This window comes from Bufo bufo, chromosome 3 (assembly GCF_905171765.1).
Source record: "Bufo bufo chromosome 3, aBufBuf1.1, whole genome shotgun sequence".
Lineage (NCBI taxonomy): Eukaryota > Metazoa > Chordata > Amphibia > Anura > Bufonidae > Bufo > Bufo bufo.
This window is the reverse complement of record NC_053391.1, coordinates 333,491,525-333,516,371: the sequence shown is the minus strand read 5'-3', so window position 1 is coordinate 333,516,371 and position 24,847 is coordinate 333,491,525. Positions and strand designations below refer to the sequence as shown.

The window sequence follows — 24,847 nt, the reverse complement described above, 5'->3', positions numbered from 1 at the left end:
TTTTATATAAAATATTTATATTTTATATAAAAGATATACCTTGACAAATATGGAGGCACTGCTGAGATCTTGAGATATTTCTATAAATTATTTATGCAAATAGTGAAAAATTCTACACTTCTTCTTAGCTTGTTATTATTATCTGTATTGATTATTGATTATTGATCAGAATCATGAATGTAACAGGCAGCGACCCAGGTAATAGCCAGGCTATAGCAGATAGTCCATGTGACCCAGGAAAGATAATATCTAAGGTTATCGGATATGTTTATTCCCGTTTGAAATTAGATAAAAATATAGATGAATGGACTAATGAGCTGCAGGCAAGAGCCTATGAAGAACGTGGGGATATATGGAAGTTAGGTGGCATGGTTGATAGTTACCTGACATATATGGATTTGGCAAATGATAATTCCAAGAGGGACCAACACCTCTTATCTGCATTGCCACCTGTTTTGTATGCATTGTTTGAGGTCAGTACTCTTTCTAAAGATAGGTATGAGTCTATAATGGGTACAAAAAGATACGTATCCAAGATGGAATCAGAACTAAAATCCGCAGAAGCGATGATCAAAGACTTAGAGTACAACCTTAGTCACAGCCATGATGCATACCAAAAGGCAAAAAATGATTTAGAGGATTTATATCGTCAGTATTCCAAAATTAAGCAGACAGATGGATCAGCCCATAATATAGTCAATGCTGAAAGGGATCCATCTAACGCTGTGGGATCTCCTGACCCTCCATGTCTTACTCCCCAACATCCAGACATGTCATCACATGCTCCTAAAGCAGGCCCCATCCAAGACACTCAGCAACCTGAAAGTGTTGGTGTGATAACACAGGAGGCATTAACCCAATTGAACCAGGCATTGCCAACTGTAACCACCTTACTAGGTGCCAGTAATATGGAAGCCCCTAGAAGTGTCTCTCCTCATATTCCCTTGGATAGACATGTTAGGGTTAGGGTTAAATCACCTGTGCAATATGTGTCTCATGAGAGTGGGGAAAGCGCATGTGAGTCTGATAGTGATGTGGGAAAGCATGTATCTTACTCCCTGCCAAGCAGACAGGTGTTTACCCACAAAGAGGATCAGGGTCCCAGGCGACCATCATATGCTGAGGTGGTCTCTAGGAAGAAAAATTACCAGTATTCAGAAAAGGATCAAAATTCATCCAGCATAATTAAGTTTTTAAATACCACTGTGTCCAAGTTCTCTAAGAAAGGTTCTTCTCAGATAGCGAATCACTTAGAACTGTATGAATCCACTATGGATTCTTTAAAATTATACTCTGATGCTGACAGAATCAGATTCCTTCCATGGGCATTTGATGATAAATATCGTCATTACTTTACCTCTTTTAGGGAGAGAGGAATTCAAGATTGGCCAAGTGTTTTGCATGAAGTTAAACTGGAATTCGGACCTTACCGAACCATTACTGCTGCAAAACGAGACATATATAAGCTTACATGTAGGCCCAATCAAAGTCCCCGTGAATTCCTCTCTATCCTTAAAAATGCCTATGGGTTAGCATATAGATCCCCAAACTGGGAATCTGAAGAGTTTAAGCAGTTGTTCTATGATGCTATGCCAACCCAGATCAAACTTAGCCTAGCCAGAGATCTGGATATTGAAGCTCCCTTGGATAGGTTGGTGACGGCTGCCACCACGCTGTATAATATCAGTGAATGCCATGAAACAGGTGAGAGAAGATTTAAAAAATCCCCAGAGCAAAATATAGCTGAAGCTAAGGTAAACCCTAGCTTGGGATTTGAAACACAGCCACGTAAGTACCCTCAGTCTACAGGTCCTGTCCAACAAACCCAGCAACAACAGGTAAGACCCAAGCAAACCAAGCCCCAAAATCCCAACGGGTCAGAGGGGGATAATTCTGGTGCTGGGAGGTCTAACTACCGTCCATATTACAATAATGGTCCCCAATATAGGTCCTATTACAATAGGGATTCCCAGGGTTACAGACGCTGGAATAACAGGCCCAGACAACAGAGGGAAGATAGGCAGGAACCCTTAAACTCACCTAGGAGTAGGTCACCCACCAATAATCAGGGCGCCTCACAAAACCAAAATATGCGCAAACCAAACAGGTTTGATCAGCTGGCAGAACAAGTGGCCCAGTTGAATGACATTGTGAGAAAGTTGTCCCAGGTATCCCCAGGAAAACAGCCTGAACCTTTTTTAGGGGCAACTCCAGGTCCCAGCTCAACATCATAAAGCAGTTTGGGCCGGGTCAGAACCCAGGCCACTGCAAGGCTATTAAGATGGATGTGAAAGAATCTGATGTGATTACTAATACCATTTCTCCTTGCAGTACCCCTGACCCTAAGATTGGGGCCAGGGAGGAGGTGTCTAATATTTTATTTGTCTTACAGTCTAATCGTGTCGATCCCTGCGACCATGCATCTATTCCAGAGTGTGATCCCATCATTCCAGCCTCTTGTCATGAATCAGCTGTAAACTGTGATATAATTCAGTTTTCCCCAAGGGTGGGGGCCGATGCTGCTCCTCCAACTTCTCCTGTGAGACACAGGAATGCAGAGGTCACGAAGCTGCAGAGAGGTCAAACCCTACAGAGGAATCATATGAGTAAACATTCTAATTTCTTGTGTGATTTATTCCAGGTTGACGGCCGATATTTTGTGGAATCATATCTCCAAAATGAACTTATCGGACCAATCAAAAGTTTACTCGACACCGGATCACAAGCCACCATCTTATCATATAGTTATTTCCAAAAGATTATGGATCTGACGACAAAGAAGCCGAGATTAAGATCATTTGATGGCTCTTTGATAAGTGTAGGTGGAGATGCTTTACAGGTAAAAGGTACATCATGGTTGACATTTAGAATTGGCAAAAAGACCATTAGACACCCCACATTGATTGTGGATCTTCCATATGATCGGCTGATCATAGGAATTGACCTTATGAAAAGGTTGAGTACCATAATAGACTTCATTAATGAAGCAGTCTGGACTCAGGTGAAGACACCCATTGCCTATGAATTCTCTTGCAATGCACAAACACAACGCAGTTGTCACGTGATTGAAGAGAGGCCTAACTCGATTGAAGTTCATTTCAAGAACAATCAAATGCCGGATGTCACGATCCTAAACAATGGTAAGCCAGAGGAAGCTGTCAACGGTGCCGCTCACATCATTACCATCCAGAGGGACAGAATCGAAAAGGTAACCTTGGATGATGATGTATTAACTATTTCTCTTGAAGGAGGAAATCACAAAGTCGCGGACCTGACCAAACATACTCAATCCATGGTACGGATTGAAAAGGTCAATGACAATTTATTGATTCCCATACAAGTGAACAATATAACCCGGGTGAAATATGCCAAACTGGATCTGAAATCCGAAGCCAGCTACATAAGCTTAGGACTCTTAAAACAGGTCCCCAATCCTAAAATGATTAAAAGTTTCTCTCCACAGGAACAATGGGTTCATGATCTGGATGGAAATTCCCAGAGTCATAATGTGGTTGCAAGATGTCTTTTGTCTATCTCCATAGGAAATAAGACCACGGAACACGTTTTCATCGTGATAAATGGACCACGATACCAAATGTATATAGGTAACGACCTTCTACACAGATTTGCTGAACAGATTGATCTGGTGATTAAAAACATATGGTCCAGATTACCAGGAGACCCAGAGGGATTCCAGGATGTAGAGCAAGCTTTGAGAGGGGGACAACAGATGCCCTACGCCGTAAGTATTGAGGTTGCTGAAGAGGTTGAAATCCCTGAAGGATGCAAACCGTTTCTTCTCCCCATTCAAGTGAAGAAGGGACAGAAACTGAAGAATGCAGATGCCTTGATCTGTTTATCCAACCGGATGCAACAACTCGGCCTAAAGTTAAAGCCTACTCCTATGATAAACGTCCATCAGGTTCCATTACAGATGGTAGTCCATAATATGATTCCCCATAGCATATCTTTGCAAAAGGACACCGTAATTGGTTTAGCTATGGAATCAGAATACTACACTTTTGGATTCCAGAATGATGTTATTGGACTTATTCCTGATGAATACCTGACGGAAGAACAGGTAGTAGAACAAAGTTTTTCCTCAACCCCTGAGGGGTTATTCAATATACACTCTGTTTATCCTTTCAGCTCTGAAGAAGGTACATGCCACATCGAAGAAACATCATTGGTTTTCAACCATGAGATCGATGAGAGGGAATACGAATCCTGCCAGCAAGGAAAGGATAAGGTACACTACACCCAAAATGACTTAACCAGTGAGCTTGAAGAAGCTTACGAGTTAAGTCAGCCGGAAATCTTTTCAGAATTTCAGGAGCGGGTGGAGGAACAAGTCTCTATAGCTGATGCATGCTCCGATGAGTCAGAGCGTCAACAGCTAAAGGAGCTCTTCACAGAGTTCCAGGACATGTTCGCCAAGGATTCTTATGACTGTGGAGAAACAGACATACATGTTGCAAGGATCCAGACAGATCCAGATGCACCCCCTGTCTTTGTCAAACAATACCGACTTCCGCTGGCGGCTTACGAGTCACTATCGGAAATCGTTAAAAACCTGGAGAGGAGGGGCATTATCCGTCCAATACACAGCTCGTTCAATCATCCGATACTTGGGGTCCTCAAACCCAATGGTCAATTTCGTCTCTGCTCGGACCTAAGACAATTAAACAAACGTGTTTACATGTCCGGATGGCCCGTGCCGTATATTGACCAATGTTTGGCACAAATTCAAGGATCAAAAATCTTCACCGCCCTTGACTGTGCACAAGGATACTGGACGATTAAAATTGACGAGAGGGATCAGTACAAATTGGCCTTCACATTTGGAAAGCAACAATATGCATGGACCCGACTGCCCTTCGGGTACATAAATGCGGGCCATGAATTTGCTGTGTTCATGCATAAGGCAATGCCTGATGCCACTGAACGAGGTACCTTATCCTATGTGGATGACATCCTAATCAAAAGCACAACTTTTGAGGAACACATTGTAGAACTGAGGCATGTACTAACCCAGCTGAGGAAAGCTGGTGTGAAACTTTCTTTTCAGAAGGCTCAATGGTGTCGTGCCAAGGTCAATTTCCTAGGTCACGAAATCACTGCTGATGGAATCAACCCACAGAAGAAGAAGGTGGAAGCAGTGATCAACACCAAGTCACCTACAAATCTCAAGGAGTTGAGATCATTCTTGGGCATGATGAACTATTCACGTAAGTTTATAGATAATTATGCCGAAATTACAAAACCTCTTTTGCAGTTACTGAAGAAAGGAGTAAAATGGGAATGGAGTGAGCGTCATGAGCAAGCTGTGAATGAACTCAAGGCCAAACTTATCCAGGCTCCATGCCTTGCCTATCCAGAAGGGGGAAAACCTTTCTTCGTGGAAACAGGTTTCACTGACAAAAGCGTGAGTGCAGTCCTTTTCCAAAAACAGGAAAACTGGAACAGAATCATTGCCTATGCCAGCAAATCCTTGTCACCAGTAGAGGTAAAATTCAATAGCTGTGAGAAAGCCTTACTGTCAACTGTGTGGGCTTTACAATATTTCAGGAGTTTTATCCAAGGTGAAAGAATCATTGTGGAGACTGCACACCAACCGCTGCAATACTTGCAGAGTGATCGGATAAGGGATGGAAATCTGTCAAATAGCAGGATAACCGCCTGGACGATGTCCTTAATGGGATGGCCGTTGGAGATCAGGTATAAACAAAATAATAAGAACCCAGTTGCTCAAGAATTAGCTGAACTCCATGATTGTACCAATGCGGAACATCAAGGTGAGTCACAGGAGAATGACTTCCTGGAGGAACAATCATCATCCCCATATAAATCTTATGAAGAGGAGTACTGCAAATCATTACCATGTGTATATGTAGACGGCTGTTCCTTCCATACCGATGTAGGATCCGAACACACGCTGGTTGCAGGTGTCGGAATCGTGTGGAATAATATGTTCCCAGAGATATCCGTTGGATACAAAATTGGTTCCAAAAGCAGCCAGGTTGCAGAGCTTACTGCTGTGTACAAAGCCGTACAAATGGCTATCAAATATGATGTTAAGGAGTTTGTAATCATCACAGATTCTGATTATATTCGTAATAGCTTTGTGGAATATTTCCCCGGATGGAAAAGATCCAACATGATGAGAAGCAACAACAAGCCAGTCAAGCATGGTAAGATGTTTTGTAAGATTGACGAGATGGTTACCACCCACGGTCTTACAATTTACTGGAAAAAGGTAAAGGGTCATTCAAAGTATCCAGGTATGGATAAAGAAGGGAATGACCTAGCAGATTCCCTCGCCAAACAAGCAGCCATTGACGGAGAAGTCTTTGACGTTGATGACCTCATGGGAACTATGCAAGTGGATGCAACGACAAGAAGTCAGGCCCAAAAGGGAACTGAAGCTAATGTGTTGCAATGGAGCCAAGATTCCCCTAGTGAGGATCTCATTGCAGGCCAAAAGGGGGATCCAGTTATTGGTCTCTTTTATAACCACATTCTGGATCCACAGAATTGTCCCATAAATACAGAAGACTGTGATGGTAAGGAGGAGTTACGGATTTTGATGAAGGGTAAGTCCCAATTCTCATTACAGGATGGATTGCTGATAAGGACCTCAAAGAACGGTATCACGCAATGGGTAGTACCCGCAGCGTATCGAGGTCTGATGCTACAACATGCCCATGATGCCCCAACAGCTGGACATCGAGGTGAGAAACTAACATACGAGTTATTACGGGACTACGCTTACTGGCCGCATATGTTACAAGACGTGCGAACATATTGTCAAGGATGTCTAATATGCCCTCAATTCCAGCCACAAGGACCCACTCATCGGGCACCGCTGATGAAAAGGGGGATGTCCATGCCATGGTCAGACATCCAAATTGATTTCATTGGACCAGTAATCACATCATCAAAAGGCAACAGATACATGTTAACCGTAACTTGTTTGTTCACAAAATGGGTAGAATGTTTGCCGTGCAAAACATGCAGTTCAAGCGTATGTGCATCTCTGCTCATTAACCACATATTCTCCAGGTTTGGTCTTCCCCAACGCATCGAGTCCGATCGTGGAAGTCATTTTACTAGTGAAGTGATGACAAAGATGTGGGAAATACTGGGGGTAAAAAGGAAGCTGCATATAGCTTATCGGCCAGCCTCTAGTGGTGGAGTGGAGCGCTACAACCAATCCATCGTGAACGTTCTAAAAAAATTTGTCAATGAATCTGGTAAGGACTGGGATGTCAAACTGCCTTTGGTTCTTATGGCCATCAGGGCCACCCCAAGCGCAGCAACCAAATTTTCTCCCTTCGAGATGATCACAGGAAGGAAGATGGTGTTACCCCAGCATTTATTATACAGGACAACAGATCATAATTTGATAAATGCTACAACATCGCATCAATATGTGGAAAATTTACGCAAGCACTTTCAGCATGCTTTTGCGTTTGCCCAGAAGAATATAGAGAAAGCCGCAGTGAGTGCTAAAACATACTACGATCTGAAAACTACTCAGAAGGAGTATCAAATTTCCGATCAGGTTTATCTCTATAACTTCGCTCGGGATCAAGTGAAGGAGAGAAAATTCCTACCTTCATGGAAAGGACCTTATGTCATTATTGAAAAGTTGTCACCAGTGGTATACAAGATAAAAATCCCTAAGGGGGATGAATTTGTGGAAAAATGGGTGCACATTAATCAATTACGTGTTTGTCATCCTAGCTCACGACTTCGAGAGATAGGAGTCTGAGGAGGAGAGGTAAAGAGATTTTACAGTTCCAGCTAAAGACGGAAATTAGGATTGGTATTGTATGAACAAACGTGTATACTAACCCATTCTCACATGTGTTTCCTCTATAACTAAACATCTCTTAACTAACCTCTAAAACAAGGAACTTGCCCTGTTCAAGAAAAGAACCTATGCCAATCAAAAATATATGATAGCATTAACTCTTTTCTTACAGGATAAAAAGTGAAAGATGCATATACTCATATTTTGTCATACAATATTTTAGGCGCAAGATGCCGACTAAGATCATTGCCATCATCTATGTCATCCTAATCTTGGGGAAAGAATTCCACGCCGAACCGATTGTTGTGCCAGGTCCTTCTTTCGGAATCATGCTGCAGGACACCGCGGGATTCATTCTGACGAACAAGAGGATTTTGTCCCAGAAGATTTACATCAGCCTGGATCCACGCGTCTTCATCAAAAAACAATTCAACGTGTCTGAGATCCTGTCACCGGAGATCCAAACCTGGTACCAAACGCATATCGGATATTCCCAAGAACGGATTACCCAAATACTGGAACAAACGAGAAAGACCTTGACCAGAGAGCAGCTTTCTACGAGTCAAAGACCGAGACGGTTTATTTCTGTCATTGTTGCCGCTATAATCTTTAGCGTAGTGGGCGCTGTCATTGCCACAGGTGTAACCGTTGCCAATTCCATCTCCATTAAAACATTGGAACTGGAGATCGGTTCACTGAAAAGTAACTTACTAAGTATACATGCGGAGATGAAGAATCAAAACAAACATTCATCGAACTTATATCCTGTTTTGCAGGATCTATGGAATGGTTGAGTTTGCGGACCATCCAAAACAGTGCGTTGGATAAGATTATTCAAAAAGACTTTAGGTAAACTATGGCTAAAACACCATAGACAAAGTCTGCGCGCCGTGAGCCATGAAGAAGACATATGAAAAGTTTTTGACATTCCAATTATATTCTCACTTTGTGGAATATTTTGGAATGAAGGGGGATTTGTCGTGCATTTTCATAAATGTACAATCTTATCTAAAGATATTATAGTCTAAATAGCAATGCCCATTGCCTTTAAGTGTAATCACAGATTGAACCAGAGTCTGATATTTCTCTATAGGATTGAAACAGGCCGAGATGAGGTTATGCTGAGTTCAGTTTGGGAACATGTTTGTGGGGACATAGAGTATATTGTCTTTTAAAATGATAGTGAGCAGATGTAGTATATCCGTTAATACTATAATGGGCCCTACAGACATGTATCTGTGAGATTCAACCATTTGAATAGCAATGTATTATTTTACTTCATTACAAAATCATTAGGGAGGTCTACTTTGTAGAAAGCATTGGGTGTATGAATGTCCCATTCATGTCTTCATAATTATATTCTATATATTCCTGTGTGGTGTATTTAAATTTGCAACATATCTTATCCAATGACTTATATAATATGTCATCTATGTATAACAGTGTGTCGATGTGTGTATATATATATATATCATTTAGAAAATATATTTTATGCCGTGTATATCCCACTAACCATATAGACTTTTAAGGTTTAGAAAAGTATTGAAGTTGCCTTCCTACTAATTGGTTTTCATGAGGAGAGCTAAATATTATTAGCCAGCCATGTAGGCAAGTTAATGAATCCGGATGTTAAGTAAAAGGAACCATTGTCCATTGTCCCTAAGAAGACAGTAGGAGATGGTGACTCCAACATGTCTAGATTAGGGGTAATTAAAATGTCAGGAAGAAACCCTTAATACTGATGCATATTGGGGGAGGTCAAAAGGGTCATCTGAATATATTATTAGGTATTTAGAATTAATGTTGAAATTGTCATGTGGTACAACAGTGCCATCTAGAGGTAAATTGATAATAGTATGGCATTTTCACCAGTGTTCCAAGGGTTAAAATGACATCATTGGTATCTGCATACGAACACACCCATCTTGTCTGATTGGAGATCCCTAATCTAGAAGGGGAGGAATTCTTAGATAACATGGGGTATAAACTATGCATGTAAGAGGTTAGGGGGGATCTATCTATCTATCTATCTATCTATCTACCCAGCTATCTACACTCTTCAACTGAAACAACTGCAACTAACAATTCACTTCAACAACAAAAAGAAACTTGGATTAATTTTTGTCCACTGGAAGAGTTTTAAGAACTGATCACACCCGAAATCTGTCCATCCTTGACTTGGTAACGTATGTTATATATTTTTGCTTGTGATATTATTAAGATATTCCTCTCAGCGTATAGTCAAGTGTTTCCATATTGTGGGAACGTATAGTGTTAATCACCTCCCTAATGCTAGTTGTCCTCTTAGCAAAGATGCATATTGCTAATGGGAGATTAGACATTGTCTGAGTAGAGGAAAACTCTGGGAAATTATATTTCCATAGTCTGGTTGCTGAGTGGGATATAATATCATATTAATATCATTTATATTTTTGATTGTCATAGGCTGAGACAGAGTCAAGGGACAACATTTATTGTTCTTGTATTAATCTGTATTTTGTCATGTTACAACCTGTTGGTAAACAGAAAATCCTGAGCTTGTCTTGATGTATTAAGTATTGGTCTGTTTGATAAAGATATATCATTTATTTCTTATCATAAGTTACTTTTAATAATTCTGTGCTGGTGAGAAAGTGATAGTGGATTATACCACCATCTAGTGGTGGTTTATTGGTACTGCGTCAATTTGTCTATCCATTGATCTTATGTCAGTTTTATATTGGAATTTTACTCATTTATAAATAAATTGTTACATATATTTTGTATAATTGATTGCCCCTTTGTTTTCATTAATTGCATAAATTAAATTTAGAGTCTCAAGATAAAAGAAAGGCGTTTTATGTCCGCCTAGTGGATTTCCTGACTGATTTCCATTTTTTATTATTTTATTAATTTTTATATTTTTATATAAAATATTTATATTTTATATAAAAGATATACCTTGACACCTTGCACATGCTGGACAGACTGTGCGAGCAGCAGCAGGCCATAGTGGAGTTTCAGTTGCAGCACGCACGGGTCAGTCGCACTGCGGAACAGCACCACTTCACCACCAATGACTGGGCCTCCATGCAAGACCTGTGTGCCCTGTTGCGCTGTTTCGAGTACTCCACCAACATGGCCAGTGGCGATGACGCCGTTATCAGCGTTACAATACCACTTCTATGTCTCCTTGAGAAAACACTTAGGGCGATGATGGAAGAGGAGGTGGCCCAGGAGGAAGAGGAGGAAGAGGAGGAAGAGGGGTCATTTTTAGCACTTTCAGGCCAGTCTCTTCGAAGTGACTCAGAGGGAGGTTATTTACAACAGCAGAGGCCAGGTACAAATGTGGCCAGACAGGGCCCACTACTGGAGGACGAGGAGGACGAGGATGAGGAGGAGGTGGAGGAGGATGAGGATGAAGCATGTTCACAGCGGGGTGGCACCCAAAGCAGCTCGGGCCCATCACTGGTGCGTGGCTGGGGGGAAACACAGGACTTGTCCTTACTTCTGGACAGCCTGGCACGCATGAGCGACTACATGCTGCAGTGCCTGCGCAACGACAGCAGAGTTGCCCACATTTGCGGACGTGTGCAGAATACTGGGTTGCCACCCTGCTGGATCCCCCGTACAAAGACAATGTGCCCACCTTACTTCCTACACTGGAGCATAATAGGAAGATGCGCGAGTACAAGCGCACGTTGGTAGACGCGCTACTGAGAGCATTCCCAAATGTCACAGGGGAACCAGTGGAAGCCCAAGGTGAAGGCAGAGGAGGAGCAAGAGGTCGCCAACGCAGCTGTGTCACGGCCAGCTCCTCTGAGGGCAGGGTTAGCATAGCAGAGATGTGGAAAAGTTTTGTCACCACGCCACAGCTAACTGCACCACCACCTGATACGGAACGTGTTAGAAGGAGGCAACATTTCACTAACATGGTGGAACAGTACCTGTGCACACCCCTCCACGTACTGACTGATGGTTCGGCCCCATTCAACTTCTGTGTCTCCAAATTGTCCACGTGGCCAGAGCTAGCCTTTTATACCTTGGAGGTGCTGGCCTGCCCGGCGGCCAGCGTTTTGTCTGAACGTGTATTCAGCACGGCAGGGGGCGTCATTACAGACAAACGCAGCCGTCTGTCTACAGCCAATGTGGACAAGCTGACGTTCATAAAAATGAACCAGGCATGGATCCCACAGGACCTGTCCATCCCTTGTGCAGATTAGACATTAACTACCTCCTCTTAACCATATATTATTGTACTCCAGGGCACTTGCTCATTCAATCCTATTTTTATTTTCATTTTACCATTATATTGCGGGGCAACCCAAAGTTGAATGAACCTCTCCTCTGTCTTGGTGCCGGGGCCTAAATATGTGACAGTGGCCTGTTCCAGTGGTGGGTGACGTGAAGCCTGATTCTCTGCTATAACATGAAGACTGATTCTGTGCTGACATGAAGCCAGATTCTCTGTTACGGGACCTCTCTCCTCTGCCTAGGCCTAAATATGTGACAGTGGCCTGTTCCAGTGGTGGGTGACGTGAAGCCTGAATCTCTGCTATGACATGAAGACTGATTCTCTGCTGACATGAAGCCAGATTCTCTGTTACAGGACCTCTCTCCTCTGTCTGGGTGCCAGGGCCTAAATGTGTGACAGTGGCCTCTTCCAGTGGTGGGTGACGTGAAGCCTGATTCTCTGCTATGACATGAAGACTGATTCTGTGCTGACATGAAGCCAGATTCTCTGTTACGGGACCTTTCTCCTCTTTCTGGGTGCCAGGGCCTAAATGTGTGACAGTGGCCTCTTCCAGTGGTGGGTGACGTGAAGCCTGATTCTCTGCTATGACATGAAGACTGATTCTCTGCTGACATGAAGCCAGATTCTCTGTTACAGGACCTCTCTCCTCTGTCTGGGTGCCAGGGCCTAAATGTGTGACAGTGGCCTCTTCCAGTGGTGGGTGACGTGAAGCCTGATTCTCTGCTATGACATGAAGACTGATTCTGTGCTGACATGAAGCCAGATTCTCTGTTATGGGACCTCTCTCCTCTGTCTGGGTGCCGGGGCCTAAATATGTGACAGTGGCCTGTTCCAGTGGTGGGTGACGTGAAGCCTGATTCTCTGCTATGACATGAAGACTGATTCTCTGCTGACATGAAGCCAGATTCTCTGTTACGGGACCTCTCTCCTCTGTCTCGGTGCTGGGGCCTAAATATGTGACAGTGGCCTGTTCCAGTGGTGGGTGACGTGAAGCCTGATTCTCTGCTATAACATGAAGACTGATTCTGTGCTGACATGAAGCCAGATTCTCTGTTACGGGACCTCTCTCCTCTGTCTGGGTGCCGGGGCCTAAATATGTGACAGTGGCCTGTTCCAGTGGTGGGTGACGTGAAGCCTGATTCTCTGCTATGACATGAAGACTGATTCTCTGCTGACATGAAGCCAGATTCTCTGTTACGGGACCTCTCTCCTCTGTCTGGGTGCCAGGGCCTAAATGTGTGACAGTGGCCTGTACCAGTGGTGGGTGACGTGAAGCCTGATTCTCTGCTATGACATGAAGACTGATTCTGTGCTGACATGAAGCCAGATTCTCTGTTACGGGACCTCTCTCCTCTTTCTGGGTGCCGGGGCCTAAATATGTGACAGTGGCTTGTTCCAGTGGTGGGTGACGTGAAGCCTGATTCTCTGCTATGACATGAAGACTGATTCTCTGCTGACATGAAGCCAGATTCTCTGCTATGGCATGAAGAGACTGATTCTCTGCTGACATGAAGCCAGATTCTCTGCTATGGCATGAAGAGACTGATTCTCTGCTGACGTGAAGCCTGATTCTCTGCTATGGGACCTCTATCCAATTGATATTGGTTAATTTTTAAAATTTTTATTTTAATTCATTTCCTTATCCACATTTGTTTGCAGGGGATTTACCTGCATGTTGCTGCCTTTTGCAGCCCTCTAGCTCTTTCCTGGGCTGTTTTACAGCCTTTTTAGTGCCGAAAAGTTCGGGTCCCCATTGACTTTTAATGGGGTTCGGGTTCGGGACGAAGTTCGGGTCGGATTCGGATTCCGAACCCGAACATTTCCGGGAAGTTCGGCCGAACTTCTCGAACCCGATTATCCAGGTGTTCGCTCAACTCTAGTGATAAGTTTTGATTATAGATACACCTATATAGAACTAAAAAGATTGGCAACAGCTATATTACAACATACTGTAGGAATAAATACAGAGTCCCTAATGCAGAGATTCTTACATGAAGTCCAAGGTAGAAAGTGGTTACTTTGCAGGAGTCCATACATTTTGAAGGTAAAAAGCATTTGAGTTGAATAAGTTTCTAGAATTAAAATTCCCTGCAGCCTAACCGTAGTTGCAATATTCCTAACCCTGAAAGGAAACCTAATATTAGGGAGTTACTAGTTATGCATTGTGTAACTTTTTTAAGTGGCCCAAAGGAGGAGCTTTATTTTAATTGTTATGGCATTCGAGCAAATTACTGACTGTAACACCAATTTATTTACTGTGCAATGATGCTGTTTCTTCATCTGTGGTCTTTCCTTGTGCACTTGCAGAAGACAAATTAGTCTCAGTATGAAATCGCTGCTGCAGACTCTTATCTGTAACACTACAGGCTAAACAATTTCGCAGCATGCCATTTAGAAATTCACCAAAATTGCAATGTTCTGCAATGTAAGTAGAAACAGTCTCATTTACTCTCTGATTCGAGCTTTATGAAACTGAAATCTTTGAATAATGGCAGAAATGAAAACAATATGCTTGGATCACTTCTGACAGTCTCACATTAGTCTCTTTGTTTGTAGCTCAGCAGACTCATCTAATGAGCAAAGTGTTAGCTGGTTGAGGATCTCAGAAACTGCTGATCTCCTTGGATGTTCATGCACAAGAGCTTCTAAATTTTATGTTGAATAATGCACAAAATGAAAAAGAGATACAGTAAGCCTCTCCAAATGCACAGAATGTCAAACCATGAAGTAGATGGTCTACAGCCGGAGAAGATCGCAGGGGTAGGGTGCCTTCACACGCAGCGGATTGTGTTGCAGAACATTTCTGTCACAGAAAGTCATCTATATTTATCTGAATGGGGTTGTTTTGGTGGGAAGCACATTGGTTTGTGCAAGAACTATTCAGATGAATAGATCAGATTTTTAGCTGCAGAAATCTCCTATGCCACTGCAGCCAGCCAGTCGCAGGGGCAACATGTGAGGTGCACGGTGGACCGATGAGGGGCCAAATAATAACACACAGTTCATCAGTTTACTCACGGTTAGCAGAAAGCCTCCCTGGGCTGGCAGCACAGTGTTGAGGTTGAAAGCACGAAATCCTCCGGGGCACGCTCTGTGGTAGGAAGCATCAGCCAAGATGGTGGTTGAGGTGCCCTTGATGTTAGGGGTGCTTAGGGTGCTTGTTGCGGCTGAGTCCATTGATGTTTTTTGTCGTGATGCCAGTACCGTTAATGGTGGTACTACCATAGGTAGTAATAATGAGGTAGACAGTGGTAAGATGCAACTCACAACTTTTACTTTGGATGTCTTTTGGTTGCAGCAGTACAATTATGCAGTCTTTAGATGGTACAGAGTAAATTCTGAAAATCCACTGTTTTAAGGCTGTTTAGGTTCCTTGGTTTTGGAGCAGTGGGTTAGGTGTACCTGGTTCCTTTCGATGCGTTGGATCTTATTCCTTGACTTTCCCTACAAGCTGAATAATTTATACAGGAAAACTCAACTGTCTCTTAGAAGGTTGGTGTGCCTGCCTGAAGCTATAAAACCTCCACCATGCAAAGGTGTCTGTGGCCCTCAATAATGGCTCTTATCACTGATGAATTCCTAGGAATGCTTGTTTATTTTCCAGGGAGGCAAACTCTTCTCCTACTGGTCAGGGATGCAAGTCTACAGTCCAGCTACAGAATGAAAACGCTCTTCTGCGCCTAACATCTGAGTAAACACCTCCTAGCGAAGTTGGCTCCACTCACTGTGTTGCGAAGTCTTCACTCTATCTTTCCTCCCACTAACTTGATCTGACTACCTCAGATCTGCTCTCTTCTCTGACTACATTTTTAACTCTCCCCACTAACTAGGCCTGACCTAGATATATATAGTACCTGAACTTTATCCCCATCTAGTGGCGGGATGTATAAATTGCACCTAATAGGCCTGTTAACAGGGATTTTGCAGATACATAAATGCAAAGTTATACATGACAACCTAGTGCTCTTAATAATATAAAAAATGCTTTTAAGCAGTGCCCCCACACACACGTAGTGGGATGCTGCACCACGTTAAATTTCCTATGCCGCAAGTGAAGGTAACTTTATTGTCCTAGCAGCTAAGAAATGAATGTGAAGGCCTAAGGGATCAAAATATCACAACACCTAGACAGTTGGTTGGGAATTGTAAGGTGATGTATTCTTTAGCTGTGTTTATATCATCTATTATATATATATATATATATATATATATATATATATAGCTACCAGTGAGCATGGATGTCCAATCAATCATAGAACAGATTGACTTATTTAAAGGGGTTTTCCAGTGGAAAAAAACATATTTTGTTCCAAAAAAACATTTTCTGTCTTCCGGTACCCTGTTCAGGAATTCTGTTGTTCTTCACTTCTCAACACACATAAAACTGTTTTCTTTTCCCTCTGGGTCTAAATGTCATCTAATCAGGTGAGGTGACCAAAGTGTTTTTTTTTTTTTTTGTTCCATGCACTTTCTAAGCATTGCACCCTGGTTCTTTCCCCTGAAGTTGCCTCATTAGAATAATTCTCAGAATAATACTCCCTCCTAGCTGCATCAAACATCATGGGACTGCAGCTATCAGAGATTATCCACACCTCCAGACAAGCCATGTTTCATTCTCCAACTAAATTACAAATTTACGTGATCTCAGCTCCCAGCAAATTATGATTGAAGGGTACCCCATGTTCCTGCCTCCCCCTGACCCACATCCTGGTGTTGTGATTCAGCATTGCATACTGTACTTTTCATTAGCTGTCCAGAGCCGATAAAAGATGCTTGTATCGAATGCATTGAACAGTGTATGCAAACTTTGCAGGAGGAGATTAGTCAAAACTGCTACAAAAGGCAAACTGGCTTAGCTGCCTATAGATACCAACCAGATTAGACTTTAAATTTTTCAGAGCTCCTTTGGAAAGGCAAAGGCAGACTCTGATTGTTTGCTATGGGCAACCAAGCCAGTTTTCCTTTACACCAGTTTTGATAAACAGACCTTCTGCAAAACCCTTGTCACTGTCATCTTTGGTCACCTGATTGGATTATGTCTCTACACAGAGTGGAAAAAAGCCATGGGCAGACTGGCCATAGATCATGTGATGAACACCGCACCTTGCTGCCCCACCTGACGTCAATCACGTCAAGCTCACGAGATACGGTTCTATCACTGGTTTCCAAGATGTGATGTTATGCCTTCCCTAGGAGCATGTAAGATCAGCTAGGTACAGTTTACACAGACACCTTTTGTCCAGGGAGGTATGGGAAGTGATAGAGGGTGGTCCACGCTGCCTCCAGCGCAACTCCACACTCCCTTTCAACCCTGACAAGCTCAGAGGGCATTTTCATTGCCCCAGTGAAACAGCGCCCTATTTGCTCGGTAGACTGCCCCCAGGTCCTCGTTTGATATAAGCCAAATCCACTAACGGGATTATATAAGGTGAGAAACCAACCCACAGTAGCGTATAACTATGCCGAAACACGGACGTGGGGATTCGTGATTGAGATAAAAGGACAGCACAAGATCAAATTATATATTTAATTGTCTTAAGGGCGCACTAGACAATACACGACATACACAGAGAATATATACAGTGGTCAGATGTGCAAATACAGATGGTATGATACAACAGAGTTAAACAGAGCAAGAGTCAGTTACCAGGTGGATGAGTAGTCCTTTGGGTTATGATGAGTTCTGAGTAGTGTTGAGCGAACTGAACTTTACGAGTTTGGGTACCCAGACCCGAACCCGAACTTTGCCGGAAACGAGGGAGAGTGTTAGGAATCTGGCTCTTTGTTTTGTGGGTGACCTATAATGATTTTTTTGTGGGTGCAATGCACCAGCTTTGCAACCCCTGACACAGAAATATAATAATAAATCTGGCTATTATATCTGTGGGTGACCTATAGCGATTTTTAGTGGGTGCAATGCACCATCATTGTACCCCTGACACAGAAAAATAATAATTTATCTGGCTGTTAATTCTGTGGGTGACCTATAGTGATTTTTTGTGGGTGCAATGCACCATTTCTGTACCAAAAATATAATAGTTAATCCGTCTGTTAGTTCAATGGGTGACATAAACCCATTTTTAGTGTGAGATACACATGCACTTTATACGTGACAGGGAAATTAACATAGTTAATCAGACTGTTAGTTTGGTGGGTGACATATCAATTTTTGGTGTGAGATACACCTGCACTGCATATGTGACTGTTAGTTCGGTGGTTGACCTCAAAGAATAAGGAAAGCATCAAATAAGGGACGTGGCCCTGGTCGTGGTGCTGCTGGTGCTGGTAGAGCTCCTGTTGCAGGGAGAGGACGTGGTCGATCTGTGCCAGCTACACGCCCAAATGAAGCACCGTCCTCAGGTGCACGTAGGCTACAGGACGTTCAGCGTCATTTGCAGGCCCGAATATCGGTGTACGAATGGTGAGGCCAGAACAAGTAGAGGCGGTAGTAGATTGGATGGCTGACAGTCCCTCCAGTTCCTTCACATTGTCTCCCACCCGGTCCCCTGCTGAAACCGAGTTGGCACCTGCAGCCCACAAGCATCTGTCTTTCACCTCACCCCTTTCCAAATCAGACAAGCAGTCTGAGCCCCAAGTCATGCAGCAGTCTCTTATGCTTTTTGATGACTCTGCTGGCAGGGTTTCCGTGGGCCATCCACCTAGCCCTACCCCAGAAGTGGAAGAAATTGAGTGCACTGATGCCCAACCACTTATGTTTCAGGATGTGGACATGGGAGGTCCACCGCAGCACATCTCTGATGATGATTACAAAACACAGGTGCCAACTGCTGCGGATTTCTGACATGTGCAGACCCGCAAGGAGGGCAGGGGTGAAGAGTGGGTGGAAGATGATGTGGAGGATGATGAGGTCCTAGACCCCACATGGAATCAAGGTCATGCGAGTGACGTGTGAATTTCGGAGGAAGAGGTGGTGATCACACAGCGCCATCCGCACAGCAAAAGAGGGAGCAGGGTGCAAAAGCAGAGTGGCTCTGTCCCCCAGACAGTAAGCCTGCTCCTGCCCACCTCGCCCAGGGACTGAGCACACCAAAGCCAGCTCCAAGGAGTTCCCTGGCAAGCCAGTTCTTAAAACAATGTGCTGATGGCAAGACACGAGTGGTTTGCATGCTGTACAAACAGAGCCTGAAGCGAGGCATAAATGTTCTAAACCTGAGCACCACCTGCATGACCAGACATCGAAAATGCAAAGCACAAGCTGCAGTGGAGTACACAACTGAAAAACCACAAAAGATCTCAGGCTCCTCTTGCTCCCTCTTCTGCTGCGGTCTCAGAGTCTTCCTCTCCCTCTGGAGAGACAGTGACACCTGCCACCCCGCAAATAGAGGATGTGGCAGCAACACCACCACCTCCACCACTGTCACCCAGCATGTCCACACTGTCCATGGAAGTGTTTAGCTGTCCATCCCCCAAGCACTGGAGAGAAAGAGGAAGTTCCCCCCTACCCACCCGCTATCCCTGGCCCTGAATGCCAGCATTTCAAATTTCCTGGCCTTTGAAATGCTGTCATTCCATCTGGTGGAGACAGAGACTTTAAAAAAAAAAAAAACTTATGGCAGTGGTTCACAGCCGCCACTACTTTTCTAGGCAAGCCATCCCTGCCCTACACAACCAAGTGGTGGACAAAATCAGGTATGCACTATGCAACGCCATCTGTGGCAAGGTCCACATAACTACTGATACGTGGACCAGTAAGCACGGGCAGGGAAGTTATATCTCCCTAACAGCACACTGGGTAAATGCAGTTGCGGCTGGGCCTGAGGCGGATAGCAGTTTGGCGCAAGTCCTACCGCCACCGAGGATTGCAGGACATCTCTCATTGCCTCCTGTTGCCTCCTCCTTCTACTCCACTTCCTCCTCTACCACCTCCTCATCTGGTCAGTGTAACACCTTCACCACCAACTTCAGCACAGCCAGTGGGAAACGACAGCAGGCTGTTTTGAAACTCATCTGTTTGGGGGGAAAACCCCACATCACGCAGGAGCAGGGGACGGGCATGGAACAACAGACCGATAAGTCTGGCCTGGTGGTGTGCGATAATGGGCGAAATCTCATAGCAGCTCTGGGGCTAGCCAGTTTGACGCACATCCCTTGCCTGGTGCATGTGCTGAATTTGCTGGTGCAGAGGTCCTGAAAAATTACCCCGATATGTCAGATCTGCTGCAGAAAGTACGGCCCGTCTGTGCGTGCTTTCGGCGTTCTCACCCTGCTGCTGCTCACCTGTCTGTGCTGCAGCGTAACTTCGGCCTTCCCGCTCACCGCCTCATATGCAATGTATCCACAATGTTCCTGCACCAACAGAGGCCAGGTACACAACTGTTCAGCCAGGGCACAGTTTTGCAGGATGAGGAGGAACTGTATTCACAGCAGGGTGGCACCCAAAGCAGCTTGTGGGCATCAATGGAGCGTGGCTGGGGGGATACAGAGGACACAGACATTACACCTCCCACAGAGGACAGCTTGTCGTTGCCTCTGGACAGCCTGGCACACATGAGCGACTACGTGCTGCAGTGCCTGCGCAATTACCGCCGAGTTGCCCACATTCTAACCAGTGCTGATTACTAGGTGGCCACCCTGCTGAATCCATGCTACAAAGAACAACATGCTGTCCTTAATTCTGTCACTGGAGCGCAATTGGAAGATGGCTTGTACAAGCGCACACTGGTAGACGTGCTGCTAATTCACACCTGACAGCCGGGGCTGTGTGGAAGCGCAAGGCGAAGGCAGAGGAGGAGGAGGAAGAAGTCGCCAACGCAGCTGGGGCACTGCCAGCACCTCAGAAATGAGAGTTAGCATGGCCGAAATGTGGAAAAGCTTTGTCAGCACGCCAAAACAACCAGCGCAACCAGCTGATACGGAACGTCTTAGCAGGAGGCAGTATTTCAGCAACATGGTGGAACAATACATGTGCACATGCCTACACATACTGACTGATGGGTCTGCCCCATTCAACTTCTGGGTCTCCAAATTGGGCACATGGCCTGAGCTTGCCCTGCAGCAAGTATATTGTCCAAACGTGTGTTTAGCATGGCAGGGGGGGTAATCACAGACAAGCAAAACCGCCTGTCCACAGCCAACCTGGACAAACTCACGTTCATTGAAATGAACCAGGCATGGATCCCACAGCACTTGTCCGTACTTTGTGCTGAGTAGACAAGTATACCGGTCGCACCCAGCCATTGTTATACTCCAGCGCACTTTTTCTTTGCATTCTCTTTTCAATTTCCCAATGTTTTTGGATCTTCCCAAATTTATAAAAAATAAATAAAGGAAAATAAATAAAACAACAAGAAAAACAGTGTTGGCTACCTCTTCCTCCTCCACCGTTGCTTCCACCTACACCGCCACGTCCACCGCCTCCTCAACCTCCTACTCCACTTTGACCTCCGCCTCCTAGTTCAAGATTATTTTTTTTATTTTTTTCTATTCTATGCTATTTTAAGTCATTTCCCTATCCACATTTGTTTGCAGGTCAACTATCCTGAATTTTGCTTCCTTTTGCAGTCCTCTAGCCCTTACTACGACTATTTTACAGCCATTTTAGTGCACCAAAGTTCAGGTCCCCATTGACTTCAATGTGGTTCCGGTTCGAGTTCGGGTCAAGTTCGGGTCCCGAACCCGAACTTTGACCCGAAGTTCGGCCAAACCCGGCGAACACGAACATCCATGGGTCCGCTAATCCCTAGTTCTGGGTTGCTGTAATGCTTGGCTGTAGTCACGTGGGGGCAGTGATGTCAGCGGTTTGTCCACGGTCCCTCGATGTGACCCCCCTTCAGAGAAAGACGCTGGCATCTGGCCTGCATGGGCCTTTCACCTGTAGTCGGCCACTCCCCTCCCTCCCTCTGGGAGGAGTCCACTCCTCCTTCCTGGTCCTGGTAGCCAAAGACCCACAAAAACCATTATGGCCCATAGCTTCAGATCGGAAGGTCATAGGGAGATGGTTCTGGGACCAACGGATCCGCATGGGTTCCAGCTACAGGAGAAAACCAAACATGGCACCGTTATTGAGTCCTTGCTGGGAGATCTATGTATCTCCCCTTCCTTCCTACCCCCAAACTATGACCAGGGGCATGTCCGCATTGGTCCCAGTGTCACAGATATGAAACCGGTTTATGCCTATGATGGACGGGCAATTCATAATTCCTTATGAACCCCTGGTTCCATGATGTCTGATGGATTTCAGTTATCTGGGTAATTAGCTGAGACACCCTACAGGGTGGGTTTCCTGTAGGATAAGTTAGCCTCCATGCTGGCTGAGTGAAGTGTAAATTGTAAACACCTGGCCGTGCTTTAAAGCAGTGCCACCCTGTGGAGTTTGATTTCCTCTGCCCACTCCAGGAGCAAATGGCAGGAATAAAATCATAATTTCACATTCCCCACAGATCGTACAGGGAATTTTATTGGTGAGCTGATGCCCTGAGGGCCGCCCAAGCCCTCGTCTGGGCCGCAAGCCAGCTACATATAGATCTGATTCTCTCAGCATTAATTAATGTAGGAGCATCAGTCACTTGGTGCCACAGGTGCCCTTCTGAATTAAAGTATATTACCATCCTCAGGACAATGATACAACTTAATACTGTAGTGCAGGTGGCAGTATTTTGTGCTGCACTGTGGTATTTGGTTCTGCTGAGGCAGTATTTATTTATTTATTTATTTGTTGTGTTCTGCACTATCGTATTTCTGGCACCACCTGCTACGAATTTGCACCGGCCTACAACATGGGGACACTTTATTTTTTTCCAGGGACATTTTAAGTTCCCAGTTCACTTCTGGGGAAAGCTGTTTCCTGTAAATGGAGAAGCAAAGTACTACTCAACTGGTCTTTGGGCTAGGGTACCAGAATACAGGGAATTAAGGTTCATGAGTCCAAGGTATAGGTGACTAATGGCTTGCAAACGGAACATATTTTTATACCACTGAAAAACACTTTTAAAGCCTCATCGGGTCTGCAGGTCTTGCCAGTTATAGTGGTTAATAGCCTGTATGATATCATTATTATGACTGCTATTATGTACTTTGAGCTTTACCTGAATCATGTCAATGAATTATTACTGACCTTCTTCAGATGATGAGGTGGATCTGAAACATCAAAGTAATCTTTTCATGTCAAAATGGAATAGAATTTGTAAGGGACGTTTCCATTAATTTGTTATATTTCAAAAATCCCTGAGGACAAAAAACATGTTAAAAGGCTCCATACAGAGGGGCGGAGCTCAACCAATGGCGGAGTAAGCAGCACGACGGCATAGCTCCCGAACACCTCCGGCCTATCATCCTCATACAGGGCATTTCGAGAGGCACAACACCGCTAACGGGTCACAAGAGAGTACCCCCTTCCACTCCTGCACCCGCAGACCGCGATCCGGGGGACATTTCCCGCTTCTTCGGCTCACCTAGCCAGCCCACTGAGACCACAGTGGGAAGTGCAGCAACCAAGATGGCGGAGACAAAGCGCAAAGCTAACCTACCCGCGCACACTCCTGGTGTGAAGGCGAGGGAAAACAAGATCAACGTATCCCCAGTCTCTTACGCAGAAGCTGTAAGTCCGCGCTTGGCGGTCCCATCCTCTCCCTCCCTTTCCAGCTACACACAGAAGCCTCCCCTGGCTCTAAACCACAACAAGGCAGCTCCCCCACCATGTCACATAAAGCTGGCAGATCGCCTGCTCCAAACGACTAGTCAGGAGAATGGGACTGGAAAACACATCTAAGGGCACTTCCTACTAAAACTGAGGTAGCAAGATATGGCCACTTTACATCAAGATATCAAGCATGTAGGCCAAAGAGTAGTGGAAATTGAAAATATGCAGGAGCAGGTCCTTACAACACTGGACTCACACCAAAAGATCATAAATGACCATGCCATACAGCTTCAAGATATTCTGACCCACTTAGACAACATTGAAAATAGAAATTGGAGGAATAATCTCCATGTCAGAGGGGTCCCTGAATCGATAGCTGCTCCAGACCTGGAGGCATGGGCTCAGGAATATTTTAGCAAATTGCTGAATACAGACCCTAGCAAGCTCATAGAAATTGATCGCATACACAGAGCACTGGGCCCCAAGCCAACAGATCCCGCCTGACCTCGGGACATTATATGCCAAATTCACTTCTACAAAGAAAATGACGCTATCCTCAGAGCTGCTAGAAATGAAGAGACATCTCATTCTGGAAATAAAGAAATAATAATTTTACCGAATCTTGCAAGACGCACCTTAGTTTTCAGAAAGGCCCTAAAACCATTTCTGACTACCTTCAGGGACAATGCTATTATTTACGGATGGGGTTATCCTTTCCAACTCATTGCTAAAAAGGATGGGAAAACAGCAGTTTTTAAGTCGCTGACTGACCTTCCTAAACTGCTGGACACATCTGGCCATAACCTCAGTTTATACAGCCCCCCCCCGGGACGAGAAGAATGGCAGACATCAACATCTAAACTCCAGAGACCTTCTCGACGACATCAAAGAACAACCAGCTGAGACATCAGTCCTATATTTCTGTTTGGCCTTTTTTCTTTTTCTTTTCTCCAGTGCTCTCTTATTTTGTTTCATTGCTCCACTTGTAACCGCTCTCTACATCGCACCATTTAAAACCTTGCGCTACCTCTCTTACTTCCCAAAATTGGCTGATATTCATGTAATCAGTCTTTGTTATATGTACCCTGTCATACAGTATATACTGTTTTCTTGAAAAGGAATATGTCGCACTAGAGTGATCAGGGAACAACGTGAGGTGCACCCACTAACAGATCACCAAATCTGAAAGGGGTTGTAA

General features: G+C 44.5%; 1 protein-coding gene across 1 annotated transcript in view; it reads left to right on the top strand.

Annotated features, from left to right (window-relative positions):
- Nucleotides 1-1,136: 1,136 nt before the first annotated feature.
- The window catches only part of LOC120993783, a gene marked incomplete at its 5' end in the record, with an annotated part of 123,233 nt that continues 99,522 nt past the window's right edge, over nucleotides 1,137-24,847 (top strand). The window contains 3 exons of the mRNA XM_040422255.1: nucleotides 1,137-2,107; nucleotides 8,040-8,128; nucleotides 23,423-23,607. Of these exons, the coding sequence (XP_040278189.1) occupies nucleotides 1,137-2,107; nucleotides 8,040-8,128; nucleotides 23,423-23,607 (1,245 nt within the window). The remainder of the gene's footprint in view (nucleotides 2,108-8,039; nucleotides 8,129-23,422; nucleotides 23,608-24,847) is intronic.